Genomic DNA, 26,838 nt, shown 5'->3' on the forward strand with positions numbered 1-26,838 from the left:
ACTTTTTGTTTTCAAGTGGGGGGGGGGGCACAAATTTCCAGGCAAAAAAGTATAAACTTTTTTTCATAGAGTAGAGGAATTCTAACAAAAGACCCTCCTTCATTGAGGAAGCTGCTGTTCCACAGAGATTATACACAAATAGCCACTAACAACATGTTAACAAACAGAAACTAAATAATACCTGCATCACTGGAATATTCATCATCAATTTCAGAATCATCATCACTCTCTAAGGTTTCATTATTAGACGAACTTTGCAAGTGATCAGTTTTCTCTGCATAGTTCTTATCAGTATGTTCAGTAGAAGATTCACTATTTGAGGGCTCGTCATCACATTCAGTTTTCAGGCATTTGCTGGCTGGTGGCCAATCAAATTTTTCTTGATTTCTAGATTCTTCAACTGAAGTGGGAACAGTCTGTAATTTTGCATCATTGAGACTAGATTTTGATGTCAATTTGAAACTAATTTCAGCAGAATTCAAATTTAATTGTTCCTTTGGAAAAGATGACTCATCCTTTAAATGAAATTCAGGTCCTTTCTGTAATATAGGAGAACGCTTAGACTGATCAACACTATTTAAAGCAGAAATCTTAAAATCAGAGTTTAAATCAGGTAATTTGAATGGATTTGCCTTTTTTGCTGTTGAAAAGAAGCCATCAAAACAATCAAAAGAATCGAATAAAGATTCATCATTCGCATTCAGTTCAGCTAAAGTTGGGCTTTGAACAAGATCATCCTTATCCACTTGAAACACTTCATCTATTTTCATCGTTTCCAAATCCAATGGGCAAGTACCCCAAAAAGAGAGGGGACTATTAACTTCAAAGTATGGATCAGAAGATGACGATATCATTTCAGAGGATGGTTGCCACCATCCTTCAGCACTGGTTACACCCATCAGTTGTTCACTCAGACTGCAGTCAGTAAGAGGAGAATAATCTTCATTTAGAAAAACATCTTGTGATAAACTGATATTTTTTTCTGCACCTTCAATACTAAAGGCAGAAGAACACGGAGATTTCTCATTTCCTATTGTTCCAGAATCATTTATGTACCAAGCATTACAGAAAGCCTTCTGAAGTTTTGCATTTTGATGTTGAGAAACAGGAAGAACAGGAGAAGCTAAACAAAAATAATGATAATAAAAAAGTTATAAAACATCAAGCATAAAACTATCCTGCACATTAAACTTTTTGAAACAAATTTTGAGTTAAAAGATAAAATTTTAAGACTTTGAACTGGTATAAATGGTTTATGCTTTGAAGACAATTTCAAATTAACTGTTGATAATGAGAAGCAAAAGGGAGAAATGCCCTGATAAAAGAAATGTGATTATAAAATACAGGGTAATTCAAAATGAAAGAGCGATTACAAACAGCTATAACTATTTAATGAAAAAGAATTTATCAATAAGATTAACACATAATGTAAATGGAACTCAAAAATTTTGTATACATATGTCATAGATGTTCCACGTGACTTCCCTTGGTCACATAGACAATATCTAGGCCGTAGTTCATTTCACGCCATACAAACTGAAGCATGTCTGCAGTTACTGACACAAGCGCATTTCAAATACGTACTTTGAGTTCTTCAATTGTTTTTGGCATGGAAAATTTTGAAATCCCATCTACATTATGTGTTAATCTTATCGATAGATTCTTTTTCATGAAATAGTAATAGCCGTTTGTAATCACTATATTCATTTTGAATTACTCTGTACTTGTATCAAATTGCAAGTAACAGGAATATGAAATATATGTCAATTTACAGATGATACCCTAATTCTAATTTTATAAACTTCTTTTAATTTAAAAATAAAAGAAGGCAATCATGAGTTATTTACTAAAATAAGTAATGAAGCTACAAAACAGTTTATAAAATTTTTAAGCAATAGTATATGCATGTGATAAAAGAATAAAGACTTTCATTTTATTGGATATATAAAAATTTCTAGCTAGGCCAGTTTTTAATATAATAAAATGGAAGAAGGAGAAAATGAAATTACAGGATGAGAAGTCAAATTTTATCTTTAAAAAAAATAAGCACTTTTAGAGAGAGAGAAAGAGCCAACATTAAACATGGTAATTTTGAAGATAAAATGATTAGTTACGATGAAATTCAGTAAGTTAGGCAAGAAAATACTCAATTTTATATAGATATAAACATATAATATTCCCAGTAAATGATGACATTTTTCAGAAATACTGATGAGATTAAAAAAAATTTCTTCAAATTTCTATGAAAATTCTACTAATGCATTTTCATTATATATTTACAATTACTATGTTACATTACAGTTAATATAGAACATTACACCAACATTTCACTAATATTGCCCTTTTCAATCCCTTGAAAGAAAAAGAGGGGAAAAAAAATAAAAATGTTTGATCCTTTGACGGAGGGGGGGGGGGAAATAAGAAACAAATAAACAAATCTGGGATCAGCTAATTTTATTAAATATGTAAATGAAATTTTCTGTTTTATTTTAGAAATTTTGTTATAACTCATTCAATTCTTCAGTTTTCTCTGATATATTTTTACAACACATCAAATTTCATTTAAAAAAGTTTCTGCTCTGTCCAGCTTGAGCAAATGTATTGATTAGCTTAACATTCAATTTCAACAATTTCTTATTCTTAGAGATATTTCCTTTTCTGCAAAAAGATTACAAAATCAGATTCAAACTTTCTTTTATTATGTTATTGGTGGCAAACTCTTTAGCTGCCAATAAACAAATATAGGGGAATTTTTTTAAAAAAAAGTCAAAGTTATTGATATTCTCAATTCTTTACTAATATTTACTGTTTTACTTTTATATATGCAAGCATTCAATAATTCAATGTATTCACTTTTGAAAGGCCACAGTGAATTAAATACTAATTTTCCTGTATACTATTAAAAAAAAACTAAAACTTTTGCATACAAATGGTTTACAGTAAAAATACATAAATAATTCACTAATAATAATATTGAAATATAATAAACAAATAATTCTTAAAGAAATAACCATGTACAGAAAAGTAACAAAGTGCTGAAGTCACTTTAAAAAACTCATCATTTCTAGGAAAACCAATTTGTCTCCAAAAGGAAATGATATTTTTCCCTATCTAGAAGGAGATGAAAGAAGATTCAAGTCGATGAAAGGAATATATTTACTCCACACAATCATTATTTCCCTAAATTGAAGGACAACCTTTTACACTGACTTCCAAACTCAATGGGATTGGCCAGAGATGAAAAGTCAGGAGATGCAAAGACAATACATTCATGTAATTCGACAGATCTAGTGCGAGGGAAAATTCTGTTTATATACATATCTGTGTGCGTGTGTGTAACTTAATTCTGCAGATGTTCCAATAGAAAAGAGAACACATTTGGAATCAATGGCTGAATGCAAGTGTTCGCACCAGAACAAGAGTGAAGAATGAGAAATTTTTCCCTTAGTACTTTTACTAAGAGATTCTTTTAGGGATTTCTTTGGCATGTGTCAATTTAGGAAGGGAATCTTAGATATTTTTGTAAAAAATGCTGTAGGTGTTAGGGATTTTTATCCCTTCGATCGGAGAAGGGAATTCCATACTTGGCAATTTTTTACAGTGCATGTGAAAAATAATGAAATAATAAAGCGAGATTTGTATCAGAAAATAAGAAAAAATTTCAGAATAAAGTAATATTTGCTAATTTAAGATCTAAAAATAGGAATTTAACAGGATATATATATATATATATATATATATATATATATATATATATATATATAGAGAGAGAGAGAGAGAGAGAGAGAGAGTGAGTGAGAGAGAGAGAGAGAGAGAAATAAGCACCTGGACAAAAAATATGCACTTTTAACACTTTTACATAAGAACCATTAAAAATAAGCAAATTTTAAGGAAATTTAATAACTATGCACCCTTAATTAGGGTTTGAAATACATTGATTTATTCTTTTCTTTAAATAAATAAAAATGACTATATATAGCACAATTCACATCAAAATTTAATGAACAGAATGATAAGAAGAAATAGATTAACAAAGCTTTCATCCATATAAAAACACATATAACCAGGTAATGTTTTAAATTAATGAGTGCACATTTATAAATCGAAATAACAATATATTTCTGGTTTAATTCCTATGACTACCTAAGAATGTATACTTTAAAACCTTTAAATTAAAACACGAGTCATAGTACATTATTATAACCACATATCTAAAGAAATAATCTCCTCTTGTAGCTAAAACAGCAATTCAGTGATGGAGGATGCACTCAATATGTGCTTGGAAGTTGGCAACAAGCGCCCATGACCATGAGAACAGTAAAGCATCTCTTAAGTCATGAAGATTCTGAGGCAATTGGTCTTTCTGTCGGATGTGTCAACTAAGATGTTTTCACAGATTTTCAAAAGGTTTAAGATCTGGAGACTTTGGAGACCAAGGTAGTAACTAGAATTCTTCTACATGCTCCTCGAAAAATGCACAGGCAATTCTGGATATATGGTATATAGCATTATCCTGTTAAAACCTGCCGTCATTTACAGGAAACACAGTGGTTATGTAAAGTTGCACCTGACCGGTAACAATAAATAAGTATGTAGAGTTACTGAGGGTACCATCTACAGGAATTAATGGACCTAAAGCATGTTAGGAAAATATGCCTCAGAAAATCACACTGTCTCCCCAATCTTGTTGGCATTTTCTCTCTCGTTTTTTATAGTCTCTCAGTGAATCCAACAATGCCCATCGATCCAATGCAGTAGAAAGCAAGACACATCAGAAAAAGCAATCTTTTTCCACTGTTTCAGGGTCCTATGTTTGCAATGTAATACAAATGCACAATATTTCTTGCAATGCATGCTATTCAACATGAGTGTGAAATCAGACATCTGCAGTAAATGGTAATCTATACTTATAAATAAAGCTCAATGTGTGTGTGTGTTGGCGCTCTACAGGCCAGGTCATTTGACCTATAGCTACCAAATTTGGCACATGTAAACCTTAGAGAGGTCGGGAATGTGCACCTGGGGTCCCTTTTTTAAAATTTTTAATTAGAATTTTAATTATTAATTAAAAACTAACTTTCCCGCAAAAAAAATTTTCCATTTTTCCCCACCAACAAATAAGTAAGGCTTCCGTTTTTTTTCCCAAACAGTAATGAGGCTAGGGTTAACATTTTTCGGCCGATTATTTCAAACGATTCTGTTTATTTTCTTAATGTTTTATGCATTTAAAATTAAACATTATTAATTAATCCATTTTTCAGATTCATTCTGAAGTACTTTTGAATTAAAATAACACAGAATGAAGGTAATTAAAAATTTCTAATCTGCATAGCGTTACCCCAACTGGCGTAGAAAAATTCACGCATGCGCATTGTGTTCCGATTGTTGACATGACAACAATTATCAACGGACGATTAAAATTATTTTTGGGTTAGTTGCATGCTTTTGTAATTAAATTGTATTTATGTTAGTTATATATTTTTTGTATATGCTTATAGTTTTAAGTACATCCTTTTTTAAATAGTTTTTTAACCTGTTTTCAATGATTTAAATTATTTTTAGGTTAGTTGCATGCTTTTGTAATTAAATTGTATTTAACTTAGTTATATATTTTTTTGTATATTCTTATAGTTTTAAGTACATCGTTTTTTAAGTAGTTTTTTTAAACCTGTTTTCGACCGATTATTTTAAACGATTCATTTTATTTTCTTAGTGTTTGATGCATTTAAAATTAAACATTGTTAATTAATTGATCTGTTCATGATGAATCTGAGAAAATTTTGTTGACAAATTCTTGAGATATTACATAAATTAAGAAAGATATTCTTTAGTGCCTATAAAGTTTAAACGCTCAGTGACTCTGTTATCAGTAATCATATTATAAAAAAAATGCTTTGTTTCAGTAAAATATATTATTATATTAATTGCAGATCAATTTTTTCCACTTTAATTTAAAGCATAAATTCTACGAGAGGTAACAGAAAATTAGAGAGATACATATTACGTTATGGCTGACGGCCTTTATAATATTATGAGTGAATTATATGACTATCAAAATTCGAAGTTTTAATATATTTTGATGAAGAATCTATTAAAGCTGGAATTGTGTAAAATATTTAATTATTAAAATTTAAACGAACATTAAGATTGGCGAACCGGCTGGTCGCCAAAGGTGACTAGTATGAAATAAAATGCAATTAACAGCTGTCCTGGATAGCTTTCTAGTGCATTACTGATTCAATTTGGCCATCAATGTATCAGTGATAGTACATCAATTACTCTTAACCAGGCATTGCAAGTTGCTCACCCCTGTCGTTAATGACCCATGGTGCACCACAATTTGTATGCCTGGACTACACACACTTTTGATTCTTCCAGTTATTGTACGCATTCATTATGGGAACATTTCATGAAAGCTGCAGTTTCAGAAATGCTGCCATTTTATACTCTATACCCGATGATCATACCATTTTCTATGTCCGTTAAACTGCATGACTTGTCAATTATGATAATCACTGCTATGTGAACACACATTCTGAAACCACTTTTATATGTCTTTCAATAAATAAGTTTGTCAGTCATATATGTGATCGATCCCAACTGTGTTTATGTTAATCCACATGGTAGTCATAATACTGTGACTTGACTGTGAATATTCAATATGTTTTCCCACATTTCCTGAGTAACACACAAATAATGTATTGTGACTTGATTGCCTGTGCAAGCAAAACTTACTCCCTTAACATGAAGGTAACATATTAGACAACTATATTAAATTGAAATGGAAATGATGATTTTATAAAACCTTTTTTGGTAGAAAAATTCAACTCATATTAAAATCTTAAACATATAAATATGTGGCTAGAAGTTATTTTTATGAAACAATGTATTAAAAAATGAATATAAAATTGCACACAACATGCTCAACATTTTTGTTTCTGTTGAACACATTTAACTATTCCTTTAACATTTTCGAAAAATGATTTTGGGAGCTAAAAATCAATACTTTCACCATAATTATAAATTAGTACCACACTAAAAAAACATAAAAACCCAACTTTGTGAACATTATTGAAGTTTATTTTGGAAGATTAAAAATGAAAGAAAAAGTTACCAGAATGCCTAGTGGTATATTTTTAATGCTTGTGCAGTATAGTGGTTTCAAATGAATAAACTCTATTTTTTAAAAAAATAAGTAATGTATTTGTTCCCAAACCAAATAAAACAGGCAAGATAAATATTCAACCTGATTTTTTTGTCAGTTTGTTTTTTTATTAGATTAGCCTGAAGTTTTGGAAACAGAAACTGCTTATTTTTTTTCAACTGCATAAAAACTTAGAGCAAAATAACATTTTACATAAAAACGCTATCCCTATTGTACCTAGGAATCTGGGAGAATCAAATCACTGTCATTGTAACAGTATAGGCGAAAAAGGAGGTGAATATCTCACCCTCTGTTCTAGAACATCACCCTAAACCCTCCATTCATCACAGTGGAGCTAAATCAACTCCACACTATTGCTATACCCAATAGAGAACTTGTATGGCAACTTCATATCATGATTTTGAGATGCTCCCTGGTGGTACTATATTACCTAGGGGGGCACTGCTTTAATCAGTAACAAAGCCCACAAAAATAAAGTCTATAAATATTTGCAGAAACATGCTAATAAGCTTATCACTGATAAACTGTAAGTAAGAAAATATTCTTAAGTAATCAGATAGTTTTCTGCTCTGAATGTTCAGTAAGTGTGCTATTGATTGACACTGAAAACATGTTACATCATCAATACATCCTTTTAAAATCATTGTTATTATTCAATAATATTTAATTAGTATTTATTTTGAAGCCTTGTCTATAATTTTTTTCGCATTTTAAAATCACACACATGCATGCACGCACACACAAAGCAAAACATTTTTTTTTTTTTTTAATAAAGCAGAATTTTTCATTACAACTTAATAGATAAATAATTCAGCTTCAGCAAGCAGAGAAAAATATAAAGAATTTTCAAGCCTTCAACTTGAATCAATAGAATGTTCACCTGAATTGTCATTACCTTGTGTATTCTCCTGTTCTACCATGTTAGATCCATGGAACAGGGGTGTCTCCTGTTCTGTAACTGCACTTGTTTGCTCGTCCACAGCTGGTTCTTGCTCCTACAAGAGAAAACTAAAATTATAATAATAGGTATTGTTTTCACAAATTAGCATATTTTTTAATTTTTTTCTGACCTTTACAAAAACAAACTTTTAATAAATGGGCCCAAGCATACAACTGCATGTTGAACATATGCCCAAGTGGAGGAGGGGAGGGGAGAGAAGAAAAAGAAAAAAGGCTATGGTGAAGCTATGAAAGAAACTCTGTATGATATGAAAAACAAGGTATATAATCACACCAAGTTTATATTGCTACATACAATCTTAATGCTGAAAAAAAGTAATGAATAAGAAAAGTAATGATGATAATGAAAGCAACTGAAATAGTTTAATAAGGCATAAAATAGTTTTTAATGCCAATAATTGATTATCTGTTTAATAAAATGCCTCAGCCACATTCTAAAGTAGTAAGATACACCGACTAATTTCTCAGTGATATGAATGTTTATGGTTTGTTACAAAATAAAAGTTGCCCCAGCAAGTGCTTTGAAATGCAGTATTTAACTTTTTTTAATTATCTTTGCAAACACTTTCACAATACAGAGCAGAATTCATATTTAAAAAAGAAAAAATGAAGCAAAGCAACACCCAGTGCTACAAGTCAAATCTTTATAATGGGTTTGTTGAAGTTAAGATTTTAAAACTTTTTCTTTTTACAGTGTTTAAGCAATTATATGTTACAAATTTGATAGCTGTTTTGAAAATGTTATTTTGAGATAAGTTCTTTTCTAATTAATGTTTTACAATGTTGTTTGAAAATGTTTTATGATATTATATTTCTGTTCAATAAGTAAGTTAATTTTTAGTTTGTATTTGAATTTTAAAAATTAAACAACTTTTTCAGGCAGCAATTTAATAATAAATTGAACCAATTTACGGTGGGTCTGCACCTGAAATACACAGAATTCTCAGGTCATTGCCAATAATAATTTGGCTTGATTATGGACCTCGACAAATATCTTAACATTAACAATTTTATCATTTTTAGCTCCCCTCTATTATCAAACAGCTTCAATTCCTTACAAGATTTTATCTATTTCATGAATAAAGACATTTCCCCCCCTTTCACTACCTTGCTAATTTTTTTTTTTAAAGTAGTGCCAAAACTTAAAATAACTCTTTATGAAAAACCGAGGGTATTATAAAATCTTTTGATAAAGAAAATAATCTGCCAGTGATGCTAAACACAATGTGGCTTGAAGAAATTATAACAAGATCAGACATTTGGGAGCTGCTAGCTACAATGCTAATAAGAACATCTTCATAAATTAAAAACACTAAAAATTTTATATTAAATTTAATAATTTGACATTCTCAATGATTATTTTTTAAAATTTTTTTCTTATATATTCAGTAAAAAGTTTGTATTTTGTTCTTATGTATATTTTCTCTACAGAAAAAAAAAACAAAAAAACTGATGTACTATGATCTCTTAAAACTTTGCAACATTTTTGATATAATTTTCTAATAAAGGTAATTTGAATTAACCAACTTTGGTGACAAATTAGTTAACCAGGATTATTGGTTTTTATCAATTTCAATTATATTTCTTCTGGTTTCATGTTTCCCACAGAAATCACCTTTATGTTTAAAAATGTCTGAAAATTTTCACCTTCATTATTTCAGAAACATTAAACCTTTTCTGTTTATTATGCCTATTCGTCTACTTCCCTAATATTAGGCAAGTAATATTAAATGTGAATGTTAAAGTGAAAGCTCCATCTTTAAAAAATGAAGCTAGTTGCTTTCAGTGGACAACTTGTACACAACTGTGACTGGTTTTTCATTTCTTTTCTAAAGCTTGCAATATATATATAATAATCTAATCGATACAAATTGAACCGTTCAAAGGTTTATAAGCTTGCTCCTGCTCTGCTTATTTTCTGAAGTTCTGGGCTGAATTTTAAATTTTTACCCTTTTGGGGGTCTAAACTTGATTTGGGCCAATTTCATTTTCAGTATCACCATGTTAAATAACTGTGTTAAAAATAAATTAACAATAGTTTTTAAAAACACTTTTATTAGTTTGCTTAAAAAGAAGAAATTGGTTTAATTCAATTATTTGTTAATTTTCAGTTTTTCAATTTTAAGTCATTATTATGAATATTTTAAAATCATGACATCAATTTTTCTCACATTCATTACTAAGTGTGTGAATCAAAACTTTAATTAAGTATCAATTACTGGACAATTAAGCTCTGAAGATATTATGCTATCAAGAACATAAAACTGAAATAATTTTAAAATTCACACATATCAGGAAATAAATTTGAAAATGGATTACTAAATTCCATCTTGATAAAACATGAAATAAGTTAAATAAAAGCTAATAATAAAATATGGATGCAATGACTTTTTTAAATTAGAAAATTGCATTGTTCCAAAGTTACTGCTAATGTATAAGAATAGATATTATCTATAAATTTTGTTTCATCTTTGTAAATTTGATCTAGATTCAAATACCAGAAATAAGCCAATGAAGGCCTGCAATTCCTGACATATAATAGCTTAATCACACTTATAAACCATTTTAAAACAATTCAATTACAAACAATATGAAGTTATTTCTAAAAAATTCTAATATAAATATCAAAACATGTTAAAAACTAGAAATAAAATTCATCTACTCAAGATTAATAACAAGTTTTATGTTTCATTGTAAAATTCAGTAGTTAAAAAAATCTACTTTACTCGTTATACATGCATAATGTAAAACTAAAATTGAATGTAAAAAGAATTTTGGTTTTTTCTTGACTCAAGTTTTAATAAATAAAAATGAGTAAAATATTAATAATAAAATGCAATCATATTATGAAAGAAATGTTTTTATAAATTGGGAAATAATTTTTCTAATTATTAACACAGGCAAAAAAATTGCAGAAAATTAAATTGTTTCCTATATAATTAATTTGAATTTTAAGATTTTGTAAAAATAATTTTTATCTGAAAGTTTCCTAAAATTAAATTAAAATGTTGCTTACTTTCTAATTAACTGAGAAAACAACAGCGATTGGCCCTTTTTCTGCCTTATAAAGTACAATTTCTGAATTTGGTAGTTCTAAGTATAATTATTTGTTCTGAAGGGCACCAAAAGACAAACATTTTAATTCATTATTATTAAAGTTTTTTGTCTTTCAAAACTCTCTAATGGTAGCTATAATAATATCAAATTTAATAAAATTTTTCATGAATTAAAAATTTAATTTCTTTTTAGACTGCAAAAAAATTAACAAAAAAGATAAATCAAATGACATACAGAAGTTTCACATAATATTAATGCCATGTGAAATCATAATTTTAGTCCTCCCAGATTAAAATACTATTTTTCATGCACTTTGCTCCACATATGGAATTATAAGGAAAAAGAATTTTATGTAGTACAAAAAGAAATAATTAGTAATACTGCACTGATGTAACATCATTAATTTAAATGGTTAACTTAACACAGGCAAGAAAAAATGCTAAAGAATTTCTGCATTTTAAGCTAAAACTTAGTAACTACAAAAAATTTTTAAGTACATCAATGTTATTCCTTTCTCTTATAAGATTTTAATTGAAAAAACATATAAATAATTTTATTTCACATATATATTGCATTCGTTTCCCAACTAGGAAATATTTAAGTAGATCAATATGCTCAGAAATAAAAAAATGAAACTCAAAAATCATTTTGAGAAAAATTATTCATAACTAATTCAAGCTTTTTATAGTAATAAAGAATGAATGCTTGTAGAAGTAATCTTTTGGATTTAGAAATATCAAATTTGTTATAATTTTTTAGAGGAAAATGATGTGTACCTAAGAATGATTGTTCAAAATTTTTTATTTACTTAGATTCATATAAAATAGTTTTAAAATATTTGGTCAATAACTTTTGAAAAAATTATCCATCAAGATCAATTATAATCATAAAATAAAATAAAAAAACTGGTTTGATACACGAAAGGACTTTTTTTTTTTAAATCCTTCAAACTAAAAAAATTAAATTGCTATAGCTTGTATAATTTATAACAGCACTTTTGATTGTTGCAATAAAACTAATTTTCATTGTTTCTTCAAGTTTTTAGATCAATTTATAGTTATTTTAGTTATTAAAAATTAAGGTAGGTCATTTTTTTTTTTAAAACTCATTGTATATTAGTTAAAGAACAACTTTTTATCAAAACTTTTGTAGGTCTTTAATTTTGAAGCAATTAAAAGAGATTTGTCAATCACCATTATATTTCTTTGTTTTCACAATAATTAAAAATTTGTAGTAAATTTTACTGTTTACATTATTACAGAGAATACATTTTATAAGTTAAGAATATACTATCAATATATTTCTAAAGAATGCATTTGATTTGAAATTTTAAAATAAAATTTTAATAGAAAAATGTAAATAATAAACTGAATTCAAAAGTATACTAACTTTATAGAATTAAAAATTGAAAAGAAATAATAACAATAAATAGTCCACTTAATACAATAAGGATAGAAAAAATATACTGCTAATCTAATTATATCATAAAAATATAAGTATTCAATGGATATCAAAATTATGATTGTTTATCTCTTAAAACTATCAGCTAATTTAATTTGATGATTTACTCAGAATTTAAGGTTCTTTTCTTTAAAAAAAAAAAAAAAATTACGATTATCTTTACAGATGATATTTATTTAACACTCAACCATGTGGAAAAATAAAAAATTTTTTTGAAGAGTATTCAAAATATAATTATTTCTGGAAAATATAATTTAATGGAAAGTTTCTCAGTAGCATGATGAGGGGAAAAATCACATTTATTTTCCACAGCAAATAATGATATTTATCAAAGAATTTTTATTTAAAAATTTTTAAGTTTAAATGATGTTGAATATCAGTCTTTAAAATGATGACTGCAGGTTATAAAAGACCTACATTTTTCTGTTACAAACAAGATTATTTTTATAAATTTTTTTAACTCAACAAAAATCAGAAAATTCTCAAAATTCTTGAGTTTATTTTTTAAAAAAAGGTAAATTTATAACAAAGCATTTATTAATAGCAAAGCAATTATATTTAAACCTGAATATATTCAAAATTGATATAACATAAAATTTCATTCCCACATGACAAGATTTCATGAGTAAAAGAAATCATTTCTTATTCTTTTACTGCAGGTGTTTTTTTTTTTTTTAAATTATAAAACAATTAACACTTTGGATTCATATATTTCAGGTAAAAAAATGCAAAATACAAAAATAAATTAACTATTTTTTAAAACCTATTTTACTTCAAGTTATGGTAAATACTATTAAACATACTGAACATGAAAAAATGAATAAATTATTAATTTTATAATTTGTGAATGATCATTTACACACTTATGGTAGAATGCTAAAAACATAATAGTGTTATAAAAATTGTAATTTTACATAAATGTGCATAACGTTTCTTGCATTATAAATCAATGTACATATCATGTTAAAATTTTTTATACCATACATATTTTTTTGGAATAATTTCATTTATTTAATGCCTTTATTTCTTATAATTTTGAAAGTAATACGGTATAGGTTTCAGATTAGTTAACAGTACAAAAATAAAAATCTTATTTTTAATCTTATTTTTTTATTTCATCCAGATATTAATGATGCTTTTTAAATAAATATATTGATAAAAACATATTTTTCTATAGCGAAGTGAAAACCAAAAAAGTACAAAAAGACAAGGGTCTAAATAAGGAAACATGTTTCGAAGTAATTCTTGCTTTATGTAATTAAGAATTAGTGCATTAATGTATATAGAAAGCACTTTATAAAAATATTATGCATCAGCGATTTGAAAAGATGTACTTTTGCAATCAAATGTTTGATGAATAATGTGCCACAAAATATAATGACTATATCCCTCTCGCATCTTTCTTGATACTATAATAAAATTATTCACAACCCAATTAGCAGAGAAATACTAAATGAACCACTTCTTATTAGAATTACACTGTAAGTTGATTTAAAACTACACTATGAAATTATATTATTAGATATTCAAATAATTGCATCATACAATCATATAGCAGAAAATGGCTGATATATAAAAATATATAAAATACATGGGGATATTTTTTTAAAAACGTTATACATCAAGGACATTTTAAATCAAGTTATTTCATGATTTACTTTCCTATTAATCTAATTTAGCATTTAATTACTTTTGGTAACAAAAGTAACTTTCATAATCGGAAACAAAGAATGTTGTCTCTTGATTTATATTTTTATTTTGAAAGTTACGAGCAGCTATCTGTAGAATTGCATATAAACCCAGAAACTAATGGATAAACTATATGAAAAGTCTATGTACTTACTGTTGCAGAGATGTTTGTATTAAATGGAAACATTGTTATTTTCCCCCGTTTTTTATAATAAGTCGTGCATTGCTCCTTTCAAAAAGAAAATGTTATGTACCGCTACAAAGATATAAGTAAACACAAAATACGGTCATTCAAATTTTATTAATAAGTTTTTAAATAAAATTTTGTTAAAATAAATAATAACTGTAGAATGAAAGTAACCCAACATATGTCATGACAAAAAATATCATTTAAATTTTCTGGATACGATTTCACGAAGTGACATTAATAGTAACAATTTGCAAAGAATATGTGCTATTCTTACAACAAGAAATTAAAATAAGATTATCAGCAGAATGTTAGAAATTTAATAGTAATCCACATATACACAAAAACGGAACTGTTACACAATAACAACACACTTTCAAAATGTCAACAAACCTTTAGAAAATGAATCCTGATATCAGTCACTAGAAATTTCTCGCTGTTTTATACTAAAAAGTAATATTTTGTGTCAGAATCACAAAAATTCTAGCTCACTATTCACAAAAATCGTTTCGTATATGTAAATCACACGCGCGCAAGACCACACGATCAAGAAAGGTTTGTTTTGATTCTCATAAACCGATCACGTGACTCTTAGTCAATCATTAGTGTATTGACCAATAACAAACATATTCTGCGATGAGCACCGCCTTTGCAGTCTCTTAGGTAGAGGAGAATTGCGCAATCGTACAGTACGAGTGTGATTATTTAATTGATTCCACTCATTTTTTATATATTTTTGTTAATAACTTTCGTTTCATGCTTTTAAAGCACAAATGTAATTTTATCGCCCTGTAACACACTTGAATGGGGATTTCTGATTCATTTACAATTAAATATTCAATTGCGGAGAAATTATTTTAATAAAAAACAATAAACAAATTGAGGTCACCTTGCAAAGCAATGACTGCCATCTGTTGAGGGAAACAGAAAATGGTATTGTAATGACATCTGGTGACCGAAAACTGAAGTAGTGAACAAAAGAATAGGTTGTTCTTGAGTAACGCTTTATCCCGAAGAACGTACAGGGCAATATTCATCCTTTACATCTTATTTGCATAATTTGAGGTGCGAGTAATTATTTTATACAATCTTATTGTTCTACCCGTTTCTTTTTATTTTATTGTATTCTGAAATTAGACATATGTTGTGTTTTCAAGAAGTAATTCATCGCCAATTCAAAGTTTGTGTAAAATCTTCAAAAAATTATGATTTTGATGTGTTGTGACGTCAGGCCTAAAACCAACATTTGGAAGTACATTCGATGTGGTCTGATTAGATATTTAGGCCTAACGAATTACCATGCAAATTGACGAATTCAAAACCACGAATGCTTATTGTGGGTAAAGTTTGATATTTGTAGAAAAGTAAAGCAAGGATTTAATAATTATTAAAATAGAATTTAGAAATTTTTATGTATCTTTTATAACTATTTAGTATTAACATTGTCAACAAAAAAATTGTAGGCTTAGGTGATATCCATGACTGAAACAAATACCGGTCGCGGGTCATGTGTGAAGTGACTGTCCGAAGGAAGTTCGGACGGGGCAAAGAGTAATCCAGTGTACCGACTGGACCTGCGTGTCCACTTCGTATACAAACGCACGTGGACGGCACGTGTACTTTCGAAATCGTTACGCGTGCAGCAATTTTGGACACTTCATTTTGATGTATTTGTGATAGTTTATTTCCTTACATTTATAGTGTGAATTAATGATATTGAATATAAATCATTTGATGAGAATTATTTATTTTTGATGTTTATTATGCATTTTTTACGTATGTTTTAAAATTACTAAATTTTATTATTTTTACATTTAATTTGTTTCTTTTTTCTTTTCTTACAGTCATGTCGCGGTAATTAATGTGCTGTCGTAAAATAATCATTTCATTTTCTTGTGCAACTTAATTCATGGGAAAATTATTGCTTTAATAAATTTTGATTATTCAGAAAAGTGTTAATTTAAAATATTTTGCTAAATATTTTTGTCATTAAATTTTTCCTGTATTATTTTTTTTTTACAGATAGGATGGAAGATAAATGCTAAACATCCGAAACAACAAGGTATTATTCAAAGTCCAATTAATTTGAATTCAATTAATAATTAATTAAATAAATTTCAAATTTTTAATTTATTCTTTAACCTATCCCCTCCCAAAAAGAATTATATACCTTTTTGTTTTAATACATCTAAATAAAATTCATAACTATACATAGCCTTATTATATGCATTTTTAAGAAGTTAAAATATTTTAATATAATAGTTTAATTTGTACCATATTTCTTTAGGGGGAAAATTGTTGAGAATTGATGTATTTTACTGTGCGATTAAACAAAGATTTTTTGAAATCATGCAGTGCTTAAATATCACTGCATAAAAGCAAGAAGAGATCATCGTACTTTAAAGTGTTTCCTCAAACTTTTCTGAATAGTTTTTATTATTTTTTTGCTTATGAAGAGCTAATGAATAATTTATCTACATATATGTAACATTTGGATAATTTACTTGCATGTATGTAAACTGGATACTAAGGGGGGGGGGAAGGAAGGCCTAAAAGCAATCCTAAATATTATTTTCTTACTGAAAAGCATAAAGAATGGTTAAAAAAACACCAATGGTAAAAAGCTCATCTATGTTAAATATGTTACTGTATTTATAGTATATCTTTCTCCTGATATTGTATGGTAAGTTTAGTCTATACCAGTTAAAAATAAGGATATTAGCAAGCTCTATTTATATACAAAATATTTCATTGATTATTTAAAGTATTTGATGAATATTCTTTAGTTGAAAAACGTTTAAAGTATTTAATGGTATTTACTTAAAAAATATTCTTAAAGTTTCTTTGCAATTGGTTTTGTTCATAAATGAAATATATTCTTTTCTTCTTAATATGAAGTGAATAAAAAACTCTCGCTTTCATATATTTATGAGGGGATGAATTTTTCCTTTTTTGAGATTGGTAGTATTAAAGAAATGTTTTTGTTTTATGTACAATTCCTTGTTGTAAAATTCATATTTTATGGTTATAAAAAATATTAAATTGTTGGAGCATGTAGATTAATTAAAGAATCACTTTGGAAAGTTAAATATTTTTATAAATTATCTTATTTTCCTTGCTTGGTGAATTGCCATATTTTTAAACTGACAGGTTTAGCTCGTTAGAAATACCTTATGTTACCAACCAGTTAAATATGAATGGTATTTATACTTATTAGTAAAATGATAAGCTTGTTTTAAAATTTATGAAAGTGCATCAATTTTGAAATTTCTGTGAGTTTTTATTGATGGTAACATTTTCAGAGAACATTAAACTAATATACTGGATAGAAAATGGATGCCATTTTTATTTACTATTTATAATTTATGATTAAAATACATTCATAAGTTATATAAACTTGGATTTATTATTTTAGTATTTGGAAGTTGATCAACTTTTTAGTCTTGCCTATTAATTGGAGTTTATAGTCATTAATTCCTAAAAGTATTATGTTAGTGTTATAAGTTATGGTGGGAGGGATGTTTAAATTTTATTTTAATAAGCTTTTCTTAGATTTAATATAGATGAGATTTCTAGTGTAGATAGGTTTTACTCCTCTTCAAGAAACTTGGTAAAAAGATAACTGTGTTGTTGAATATAAAGGATCTTTTAAAGGAAAGGAAGGTTAAATATAAAGAGCATAATAAATGTATTTATCTGTATAGACTAGCAATCGAATCTTCATAGTAAATGAAACTTGTAGAATTCAAATGAGAGCTGTGATGAAGAATGTAAATAAAGCTTTATGTATTTATATTTTAAGTAAATATTTTTTTTATTATAAATTCAGTTAAATCCTTTTTAGTTTGTAGGACTCATTTATGAATTAATATCTAAATTTATTTTTATTGTTAGTGATTTTTCTAAGGTAAAAAGTGAAATTCTGACATATTGACAAAAAATTTGATATAATTTATTCAAAATGGTTTTTAGTTACAATCAAAGAAGGAATTTTATCAGTTTATTAAGATAGCTTAATCATTTTATTTATGAGTAACAAGATTAAGATAATAATGAAGATTTGCATATGAAAGTTCTCTGATGTAGAAGAAATACAAATATGGTTACCTAAAATGTGCTTATCATCTACATGTGGCTCATTTAGATATTTGTGAAGGAATCCTTATAAGAATTCCAGTTTGGGTTTTTAAGAGGATCCTCTCTATTTAAGAACAGCAGTCCAACCCCTCTTGTGGAAATATTGTTCATTCTACCTGCCACTGACATTGTCAAAAGGTTGAAGAGGGCGCTCTTTCGGAGAATCAATTCCCACAATAATATTTGATCAATCAAAATCTTCTAAGTTTTTAAATTTTCTTTCTAAATTCCTAAATTTAAAAATGAAGCTTATATAATCAAGATATTGATTTATAATGATGCATTTATACTCAAGGGCTATTTTCTTGAAATTTTTAATAGATCAGTTTCTTGGAACTTTTCTTTTAGATAATCCCTTATTCCTTTAGTGAAGGAAAAAAAAAATGATTTTTTTTTTTTTTTACTATATATTATATATTAAGAATTTAGTTGCTGCAGGTTGAAGGACTTATTCGTGTTTAAAGCATACCCAAGTAAATCTTTTTATTAAACCAAATTGTATTTTTTTAGATAAAAACACTTGTTTAAATTATTTGCTTTGTCAATTCACTTGTGTATTCTTTATCAGAAGCTATACTAGCCTGTTTTTATATATTGTGAAGGGTTATTTAGGAATGACTACAATTTGTACCAGTGAAGTCTTAACTAGCTGACAAGCATTGGTCTTCTTTAACACGCTTTATGGGAAAACAAGAAACACTTTCCTGGTTTCCTCACTTGTTTATCTTGATTGCAACCATATTTTAAAAAAGTGAATATCTAGCTTTTATAAGTATTGTCATTTCTATTTTGGTCATTTGAAAGGTAAATTGTAAAGTTGTATATTTTCTTGATATATAAAATATAACAGCTTATAGTAGGACTTAATTTTTATTTTTAGAATTTCCCATCAGAAACAAGATAGGTTTTCAATTATTATTAACTTTTTTCTTTGCGACTTAGTTAGGAACTTGTTTTAATAGTAGCAAAAACATTTTTCATGCATTTGGAATAATTTATTGTATGTTAAGAAATTATATTAAATGTAGGAGATAATTATTTTCTTGTTCCACTAATAATGTCCATTGTTCTATCTTAATAGTGTGCTTTTTAAAAATATCTATCGTGTGATCTACATATACAGGGTGTTGTAACTAAATTAAACTTACCCAGACTTATGTAAACACTGTTTTGATTTGTATTTTGTTGAAACTTGACATAGCTTATTTGGAACATGGGAAATAAATCTGCAATAAAAATAATTTCAATTTCAGCCAATAGATGAAAAGGTGGTATATATATATATATATATATATATATATATATAAATGTAAATTTGAAACCCAAATCATTAATGTCATTTGTTCAGTGTGCATTGCATTTGCTTAAATAGTGCTGCTGTTGAAACATTATTGCATACTTTGAATATCTATATGTTTCTTGAGGAATTATAGTAATATAGTGTGTTATTCTAGTTTTTAATTCAGGCAGAATTCATATTCTTTCTCCATATACAGTATCTTTCAAGAATTTCAACAGCCAGAAATCTTTGCCTGGAGAGTGAAGAGACTGGATAGCCAGAAAATATCTCAAAATTATCTGATCTTCTCCAAAGTGTGCAATTCTTTACCACTTGTAGGCAATAGGAGGCATTGTACCCTCCTGCATGAAATCATGAGTACCTAAACATTGACTTTCTTATAAGGCAGGAATGACTTACTGCCATAGAAATTCATAGAAGCAGTTATCCATGACAGAATATCTTTCAAGTTCTTTAAGAGTGTTCTTCTCAAAGAAAGCAGAGCATTAAAACCCTGAATGGAATGAAATTGAATATAAAACTGTGCTATAAAATAATATATTTGGAATGCAGAAGCTGTTTATGCTCAACTTTAGGATATGCAGTACTCTGTATGTGACAGTTCTGAGTATTCACTACTCTATCTCATCTGGCCATAAAATGTTTCAAAGCCAAGCACTGTCAAAAGCTATTCTGTTTAGAAACTGATAAGCAAAATCAGTGTCGTTCTGGATCTTAACGGTGCAGGTTTTGTAACATGACCTTTTATGGTATTATTTTAAAATGGATTACACAACCCTTTATTCCATAGACCAAGGGAGAGACGAATCATATGAACCACTTGAGCAATTGTCATGGAGTATTGAGAATGAACACTTTCATTCATCTTGCGTTCTTTCATTTAAAATTCATTTCCGTTCCCTACTTGGCAGCACATTCAACTCCCCAATCTCATCAGATTTAGTAATTGCTTTTTTCAATCTATTCTTCGACATAGGTTCTTTTCACAAGCCTTTCAAGCATTGTTATTCTCACAGTGCAACTGAACTATTACTGTAGTTCTGATGAAACAATTTGACCAGTAAAGCTCAATCTTTCTTCTCTAAAAGCATGGTGACGAAGGATTTTATGGCATTGACTACAGGCATTTTTAAATGTTATTACTTTGAATAATAACTTATCTACATTGCATGCCATCTAGTAGTTAAAATTTGTACTATTACCTTCCAATTTTTCTTTTCCTCCATGGCTTATGTAAAGCATAAACCATGTATTAAGCAAGTCAACCAGAACAAAATCTATATATATCTGAGTAAGGTCACTTTAATTATAACCAGTCTGTATTAATTATTTATATGTAGTAAACATACTCGGTAAAATATTTTCTGATATTGACATTTTGTTTTTGTTTTGTTTTCTTCTTTTTCTTGAAAATGGAATTTTAACGCTTTAACATCCATGCATCATGAAAATTATTTTGTTTATTTGAAAAAAAAAAAAAAAATAATTCAGCTTCATTTAAAAAATTCTTTCATCCTTTAAAAAATTACCAAAAGAAAATGGAATATGCACTTTAGTTAAAAAAAAAAAATGAGTAAGAGTATTCTAATTACTAAGGTTTTTTCGTAGTATTTAGGATATTTCAAATTTCAGGTTATATTAAAGTTTTTTTTTTTTTTTTTTTTTTTTTTGCTTGCTTTACATGCAAGTTAAACATCACCAATTCATCTCAGTGTTTAGTTTTGTTAATTTTTTTAAGTAACAATAAAGCTGTTTTGTAACAGACCTTCATTTTGAACCATAGTCAGATGATAACACCTAATCTAAAGTTCTACACTACACCAGTTGGAGCATATTCGATCCTTAATGTCAGACCATTTGAAACTTGTATATAGTGCATTCTAACCATTCACATTTTAGTATATTATCAACTGCAGTCGGTCACAATAAATCCTGTCGATATTACTATATTCAGTGGTGGTGGAGTGGTCGGCTGTACGCAAGAAAAAGTATATTATCAACTTAATGTTAATTTTTAAAAATTATTTTTTGCCCATGTTTTGCTTCATTTCTTAAATATCTTGCCCAGAAATGTAAACAGCATTTTGTGGAAAATTTTGTATGATAAATTTTATGTAAAAAAAAAAAAAAAATACTCCTAAAGAATTTTATCTTTATTAAATGTGATATCATGGATTTTAATCTTCTTGGTCAATCAATAACATATTACATTGATAAATTAGTAAGTAATATATGTAGTTTGTTGATAAGGTTTTATAGTCCACAATTGAGTTGTATATTATTATAATGCAATGGGTATGCGATAACTAGTTTAAACTGGTGTATTCCCATCTCATTTTTGTATATAGTGATTCAGTTTGCTGTGTGTTGTGCTATGTAGTATAATAAAAAGAAACTATGTATTTAGATCCCTTCCTTTTGATCAGTTTGTGTAAAATTGGATATAAATATAAAATTTTGATTCTAAGACTATGTATTACATTGACATGCTGAGTATACAGATTGACAGACCATTAACATTTTCATGCTTATTCAAAATTTGATATATATCTACTATTCAGTTACATTTTATCCATCTAGTTCTTTGTGTTCACATGCATGCAATTTTTAGTTTCGCTTGCATACAGACTGATAAATCATCCCATTGTTAGTATTTGATAGAAATCCAGAAGTTTGGTATGAAGTCCACATGCCAAATTTAATTAATCTAGTTTTATATTTTTTAGTTATGTTTACAGACTTTTTTTTGTTTTTGTTTAAGGGTGTCCACAATTTTGAGATTCAATTTCAGGTAGAATTTTTGGCAGTTACAATGCTTTATGTATGAGAAAATAATAATAATAAAAATGCATACTAGAATGAAATTTATATTAAATTCCTATTAGAAATTTTGGAATCATTTTCAGTAAATTTTCAAAATACATTGTTTCTACTCTTGACTCTAATGCTGGTAGAAAAATTTTTTGGCAAATATTTTGTAATGAACCTTTAACAGAAAAATAATTATTAGTGTTCTATAATAAATCATTATTAAAAAAGACAACTTTAATTAAAATTTGCGGTTGTAACTTATTTTACTGAAGCTTTTTAAATCAAAAGTTTAACATTTTGTCTGCAAACACTGAAAAATCTGGGGTGGGGGGGAGGGTTGAATGACTCTGCGACATAAATTATATTTTACATGATTTGCTTGTAATTATAACCCACAACAGAGCTCTAAATCTTGGAACTGGGCATAGCTACCTTATCTGCTTTCCCATCATTCTTTAATCTTATGGTAGGAACTGTTGAAAAACCAATTTCATACACATATATAGGATAATATATATATAATAATATATAAGTAACCAAAAATATTAGCATTAGGTAATTAAAACCTATTATTGAAACAATCTAAAATTAAAAATATTTTGGAAACAAAACTACATTATTTCGGAATCGCAACTAAAAAATTATTTCTGATTCAAACTAAAAAAAGAACCATTGTATTTGGTTTAATTTTGATACTTTTTTTCCCTATTAACTTGGTTTTTATTACTATATATATATATATAAATTGTAAATGTTACATGTTTCGTGTTCACCCGTATGAGGAAGTCGAAACTCTTCAGGTTGTTGAAGAGATAGATATCATTTTCATGTTAGTTTGTTGAGGACAGATTTTGAAAGTTTGATTCTTTTTATTTAGAAAAGTTTTGGCAAAACTTGTTTTTTCTTAAATTTATATTTTGCTTTATTCAACAGGTTACCTGTTGTTAAAACAGGTTACAGGTTTTGAAGACTCAGAATTTTTTTTTTCTGTTCTTGGGATCTCAGAAAAATACTTTTTTTGTTAGTTCCTTGAAAAATAAGCAAAATACATAGCTATTTTTTTCATTTTTGTGTACTGAGAAGAAAATAACCCTATTCTTAAAATGTTGCTCTACAATTTTAGATGGTATTATAATAGTTAATATTTTTCGGAGACCAGTGGCCACTAAGATTTTTTCTGTTTTAAAATTTTATTTTCACCATTTTTTATGACAATTATACTATCTGAAATTGAAAAACAGCATTTTTTAATAGTATTTTTCCTGTTTGTAAATTTATACAAAATGGAAAAGTACTTGTAGTCATTTTCGACTGTTTTTTTACAAAGGTGAATTTTTCGAAAAATAATGCAGATATCAAAAATTTTTATTAGGCAATTTTCTCTGTTTAACATATTTTTAAAAAGAATTACAAAAATGTTGAGACAAAAACATGAGATTTTCTTATCCCACACTTCACCCTTAATCTGGTATTATTTTTGGGTATTAACTTGGAGACTTTTTTCCTAGACCCAACTGGTGAACATAAATCAATGTATTTTTTCTACATTTTGACAACAATTTAACTGGACTGTTGGTTCTGCCTTTACAATTCTACGAACGGAAAAAGGATGTTCGTATGGGAGAGTAAGAATTTTCCAATCTTTTCTCTCCGTGTAATTTGAAAAAAGGAGAAAGTGGCTGTAGGAAGCAGGATTGCTATGCAAGAAAGGAAGTTTAAAAAGACCCAGAATCTGGAGATATTATAATGCTTTATATGTAGAACTTAAACTGTCTTAGAAATTTGAAGAGAATTACCATTCATATAACTTGTAAGGATGAATTTATATTTGTAATTGGTCCATATATTCAGGGTGTTTTGTTTAAAAGTCTGACTAATCTTATATATAAAGATTAGCTAGACTTATATATATAGTCTAATGCTTGATGGACATTCAACCAGTCTTGGAAACTAAAAGAATGAATTTCTGTTTTAGAATGAAGAATACCAGGAGGCTGAAACTAAATACGCAACTTCATTTTTAATAAGCCTTTGCACAGTTAAAAATATTTTTAAAGTTGTTCATGTTCTATGGGAAAAATTAGATTTGAGAAAGATTTTATCTATTTTGATGGCTAGTCTGTCAGTAAATTGGAAATTTTTGACATTGAGTGAAAAAATGTATACAAAAAAAGCTTTGTTTACAAATGTAAATAGTTGCAGCCTCCCTAGGATTTTGAATCTCTTTTTATCTAACTTATTATTCAAAACGTTATTCAAAACTTTCGCAAGAATATCAGATTATATTTCAGATTTTTAGAGATTGAAAATTAAGATATTTGGAGAACCAGTTGTTGAGAGAATGCAGCTACTTGAACAAGCAATCGAAATTAGGAATAATTTGGTATTATATGTCGAAAAGGACAGTTTATTACACCAAATCCACATTCAACAAAGCTCCTATATGTCAATTTTTTTTGGCATTGGCATTCTTGGCCAAAATTATTCAACAAATTTTATACATTCTTATATGTATATATATATATATATGTATGTATATAAAACTCATTTTTTACGTAGAATATGAAAAAGATGGTCAGTAGTTGTGTGAAATCTTTCGGCATCATGAAAATTTAGTTTCTTGAGAGCCAAAAAATTGTAAATAGTATTTCTTTGATTTTTCAAATAAAGATTCTTAATAAAAATATCAGAAAAATTAATACTGAATTCGTTGAGGGAAAAATTCTAAACTTTTTATTAACGAGAAATTTTTTTTCCGGAAAAACATCTTGCAGATTTGATACATGAATGTCGGGATTTTGTATGAATTTAAATTTGTAAAGTTTTGGATAATTTCCTTTTCCACTAAATATTTGCTAGAAGTAGAAGTATGAGTAGCTCATTCATGAATAATTTTTTTTTTAATCTTAAAATCGGAGGGAAAAAAATCAAACAAATGGTGCAAGAGCTGGTATTGAATAAAATTAATCACTGCAATATATATATATATAATATGTAATGATATTTTAAAATCTAATTTAAACTTAATTGATTTCCTAATTTTTAGTTTAATTTAGCCCATATTAACTTCATTCTAAAATGTTCTTTTATTTCCTGATCTAATTCCTCCTTTTTTATTTAATTAATGCAATAGATGCTCTGTAAAATTGCTGAGATCGACAAGTTCCCACACTCAGAGTGAAGGGATAAAAAGTTGTCAAGCCAAGCACATTCTTGTAAAAGATCCCTATAATTCCTTTACCTGGGTTGACATGTGTAGAGAAATACCTATGAAAATCTCACAATATATAATCACAGGGATAAATTTTTCATTAGCTTTTTCTCATTTTGCTCTTGTGTCGTTCTGTGTTGGTGTGCTTGTTGCACCTGCTTGTACATAAATTATACCTCCCAGGATGGAATAAAGCAGGTTTAAAATTCGAAAATGTCTTCCCTGTCTTTGGCCACGATTCTACCTTAAAATATGTTTATACATAAATCTGAAATGAGAAAACATGAAAATGTTTGGTATTGTATTCCTTGAATTTCAATAATATCTGTAATATTAATGGATAGTTTTTTTCTTTTAAAATATAGACTATTAAAAATTTACAGAAAAAAGGCAATATTAATAAATACATTTTCTAGAAAAATTTAATATCATTTAGGGAAAGAAGCCTTTCTTCATCATTGACTGAACAGAATATTAACAGAAAATCAAAGCAATCGGCATATCTTTTAACAAACCTAATATAATCAAAGTTGGATAGTCTAACAAACCTTGCTATAACAAGATGAAATTCATTCATTGTGTTTTTGTGATTTGGGGGTAGCTAGAAAAAAATGAATGCATTTCTATTTTAATTTAATTTTTTGAATGATGTGGCTTGTACTTCAATAGAATTTGTAGATTTTGAAGCATCCAAAAATTGAATTCACAAGTTTTCTTCAAAATAGTGAAATTATTTGAGAAATTATGGGAAGTAATTAAGATTCTGATGGTAACATTCTATGGCCAGACTATGGTTGAAAAGGAAGTTTTCTTAAATAAAAATATTGATGGTGAAAAACTTAAAGAAAATATATGTTGCA

At 27.6% G+C, this 26,838-nt stretch overlaps 2 protein-coding genes across 4 annotated transcripts in view; one reads left to right on the forward strand and one right to left on the reverse strand.

The window, feature by feature from the left end:
* Positions 1-15,443, reverse strand: part of LOC129958249 (CREB3 regulatory factor-like) — a 28,213-nt gene extending 12,770 nt beyond the window's left edge. The window contains exons 1-3 of the mRNA XM_056070557.1: positions 15,409-15,443; positions 8,061-8,160; positions 182-1,123 (exon numbers count right to left, since the gene is read on the reverse strand). Coding sequence (XP_055926532.1) covers positions 182-1,123; positions 8,061-8,085 — 967 coding nt within the window. The 5' untranslated portion in view covers positions 8,086-8,160; positions 15,409-15,443. The remainder of the gene's footprint in view (positions 1-181; positions 1,124-8,060; positions 8,161-15,408) is intronic.
* Positions 15,444-15,475: 32 nt separating this feature from the next.
* Positions 15,476-26,838, forward strand: part of LOC129958248 (xaa-Pro aminopeptidase 1-like) — a 68,358-nt gene continuing 56,995 nt past the window's right edge. The window contains exons 1-2 of one of the 3 annotated variants that reach the window (XM_056070553.1): positions 15,527-15,584; positions 16,542-16,581. The gene's annotated coding sequence lies outside the window, so the exon portion shown is untranslated. Of the gene's footprint in view, positions 16,187-16,541; positions 16,582-26,838 lie in introns of all 3 variants that reach the window. The other 2 variants (XM_056070552.1, XM_056070554.1) reach the window with 2 other exon arrangements.

This window comes from Argiope bruennichi, chromosome X1, assembly GCF_947563725.1.
Source record: "Argiope bruennichi chromosome X1, qqArgBrue1.1, whole genome shotgun sequence".
NCBI classification, from domain to species: Eukaryota; Metazoa; Arthropoda; class Arachnida; order Araneae; family Araneidae; genus Argiope; species Argiope bruennichi.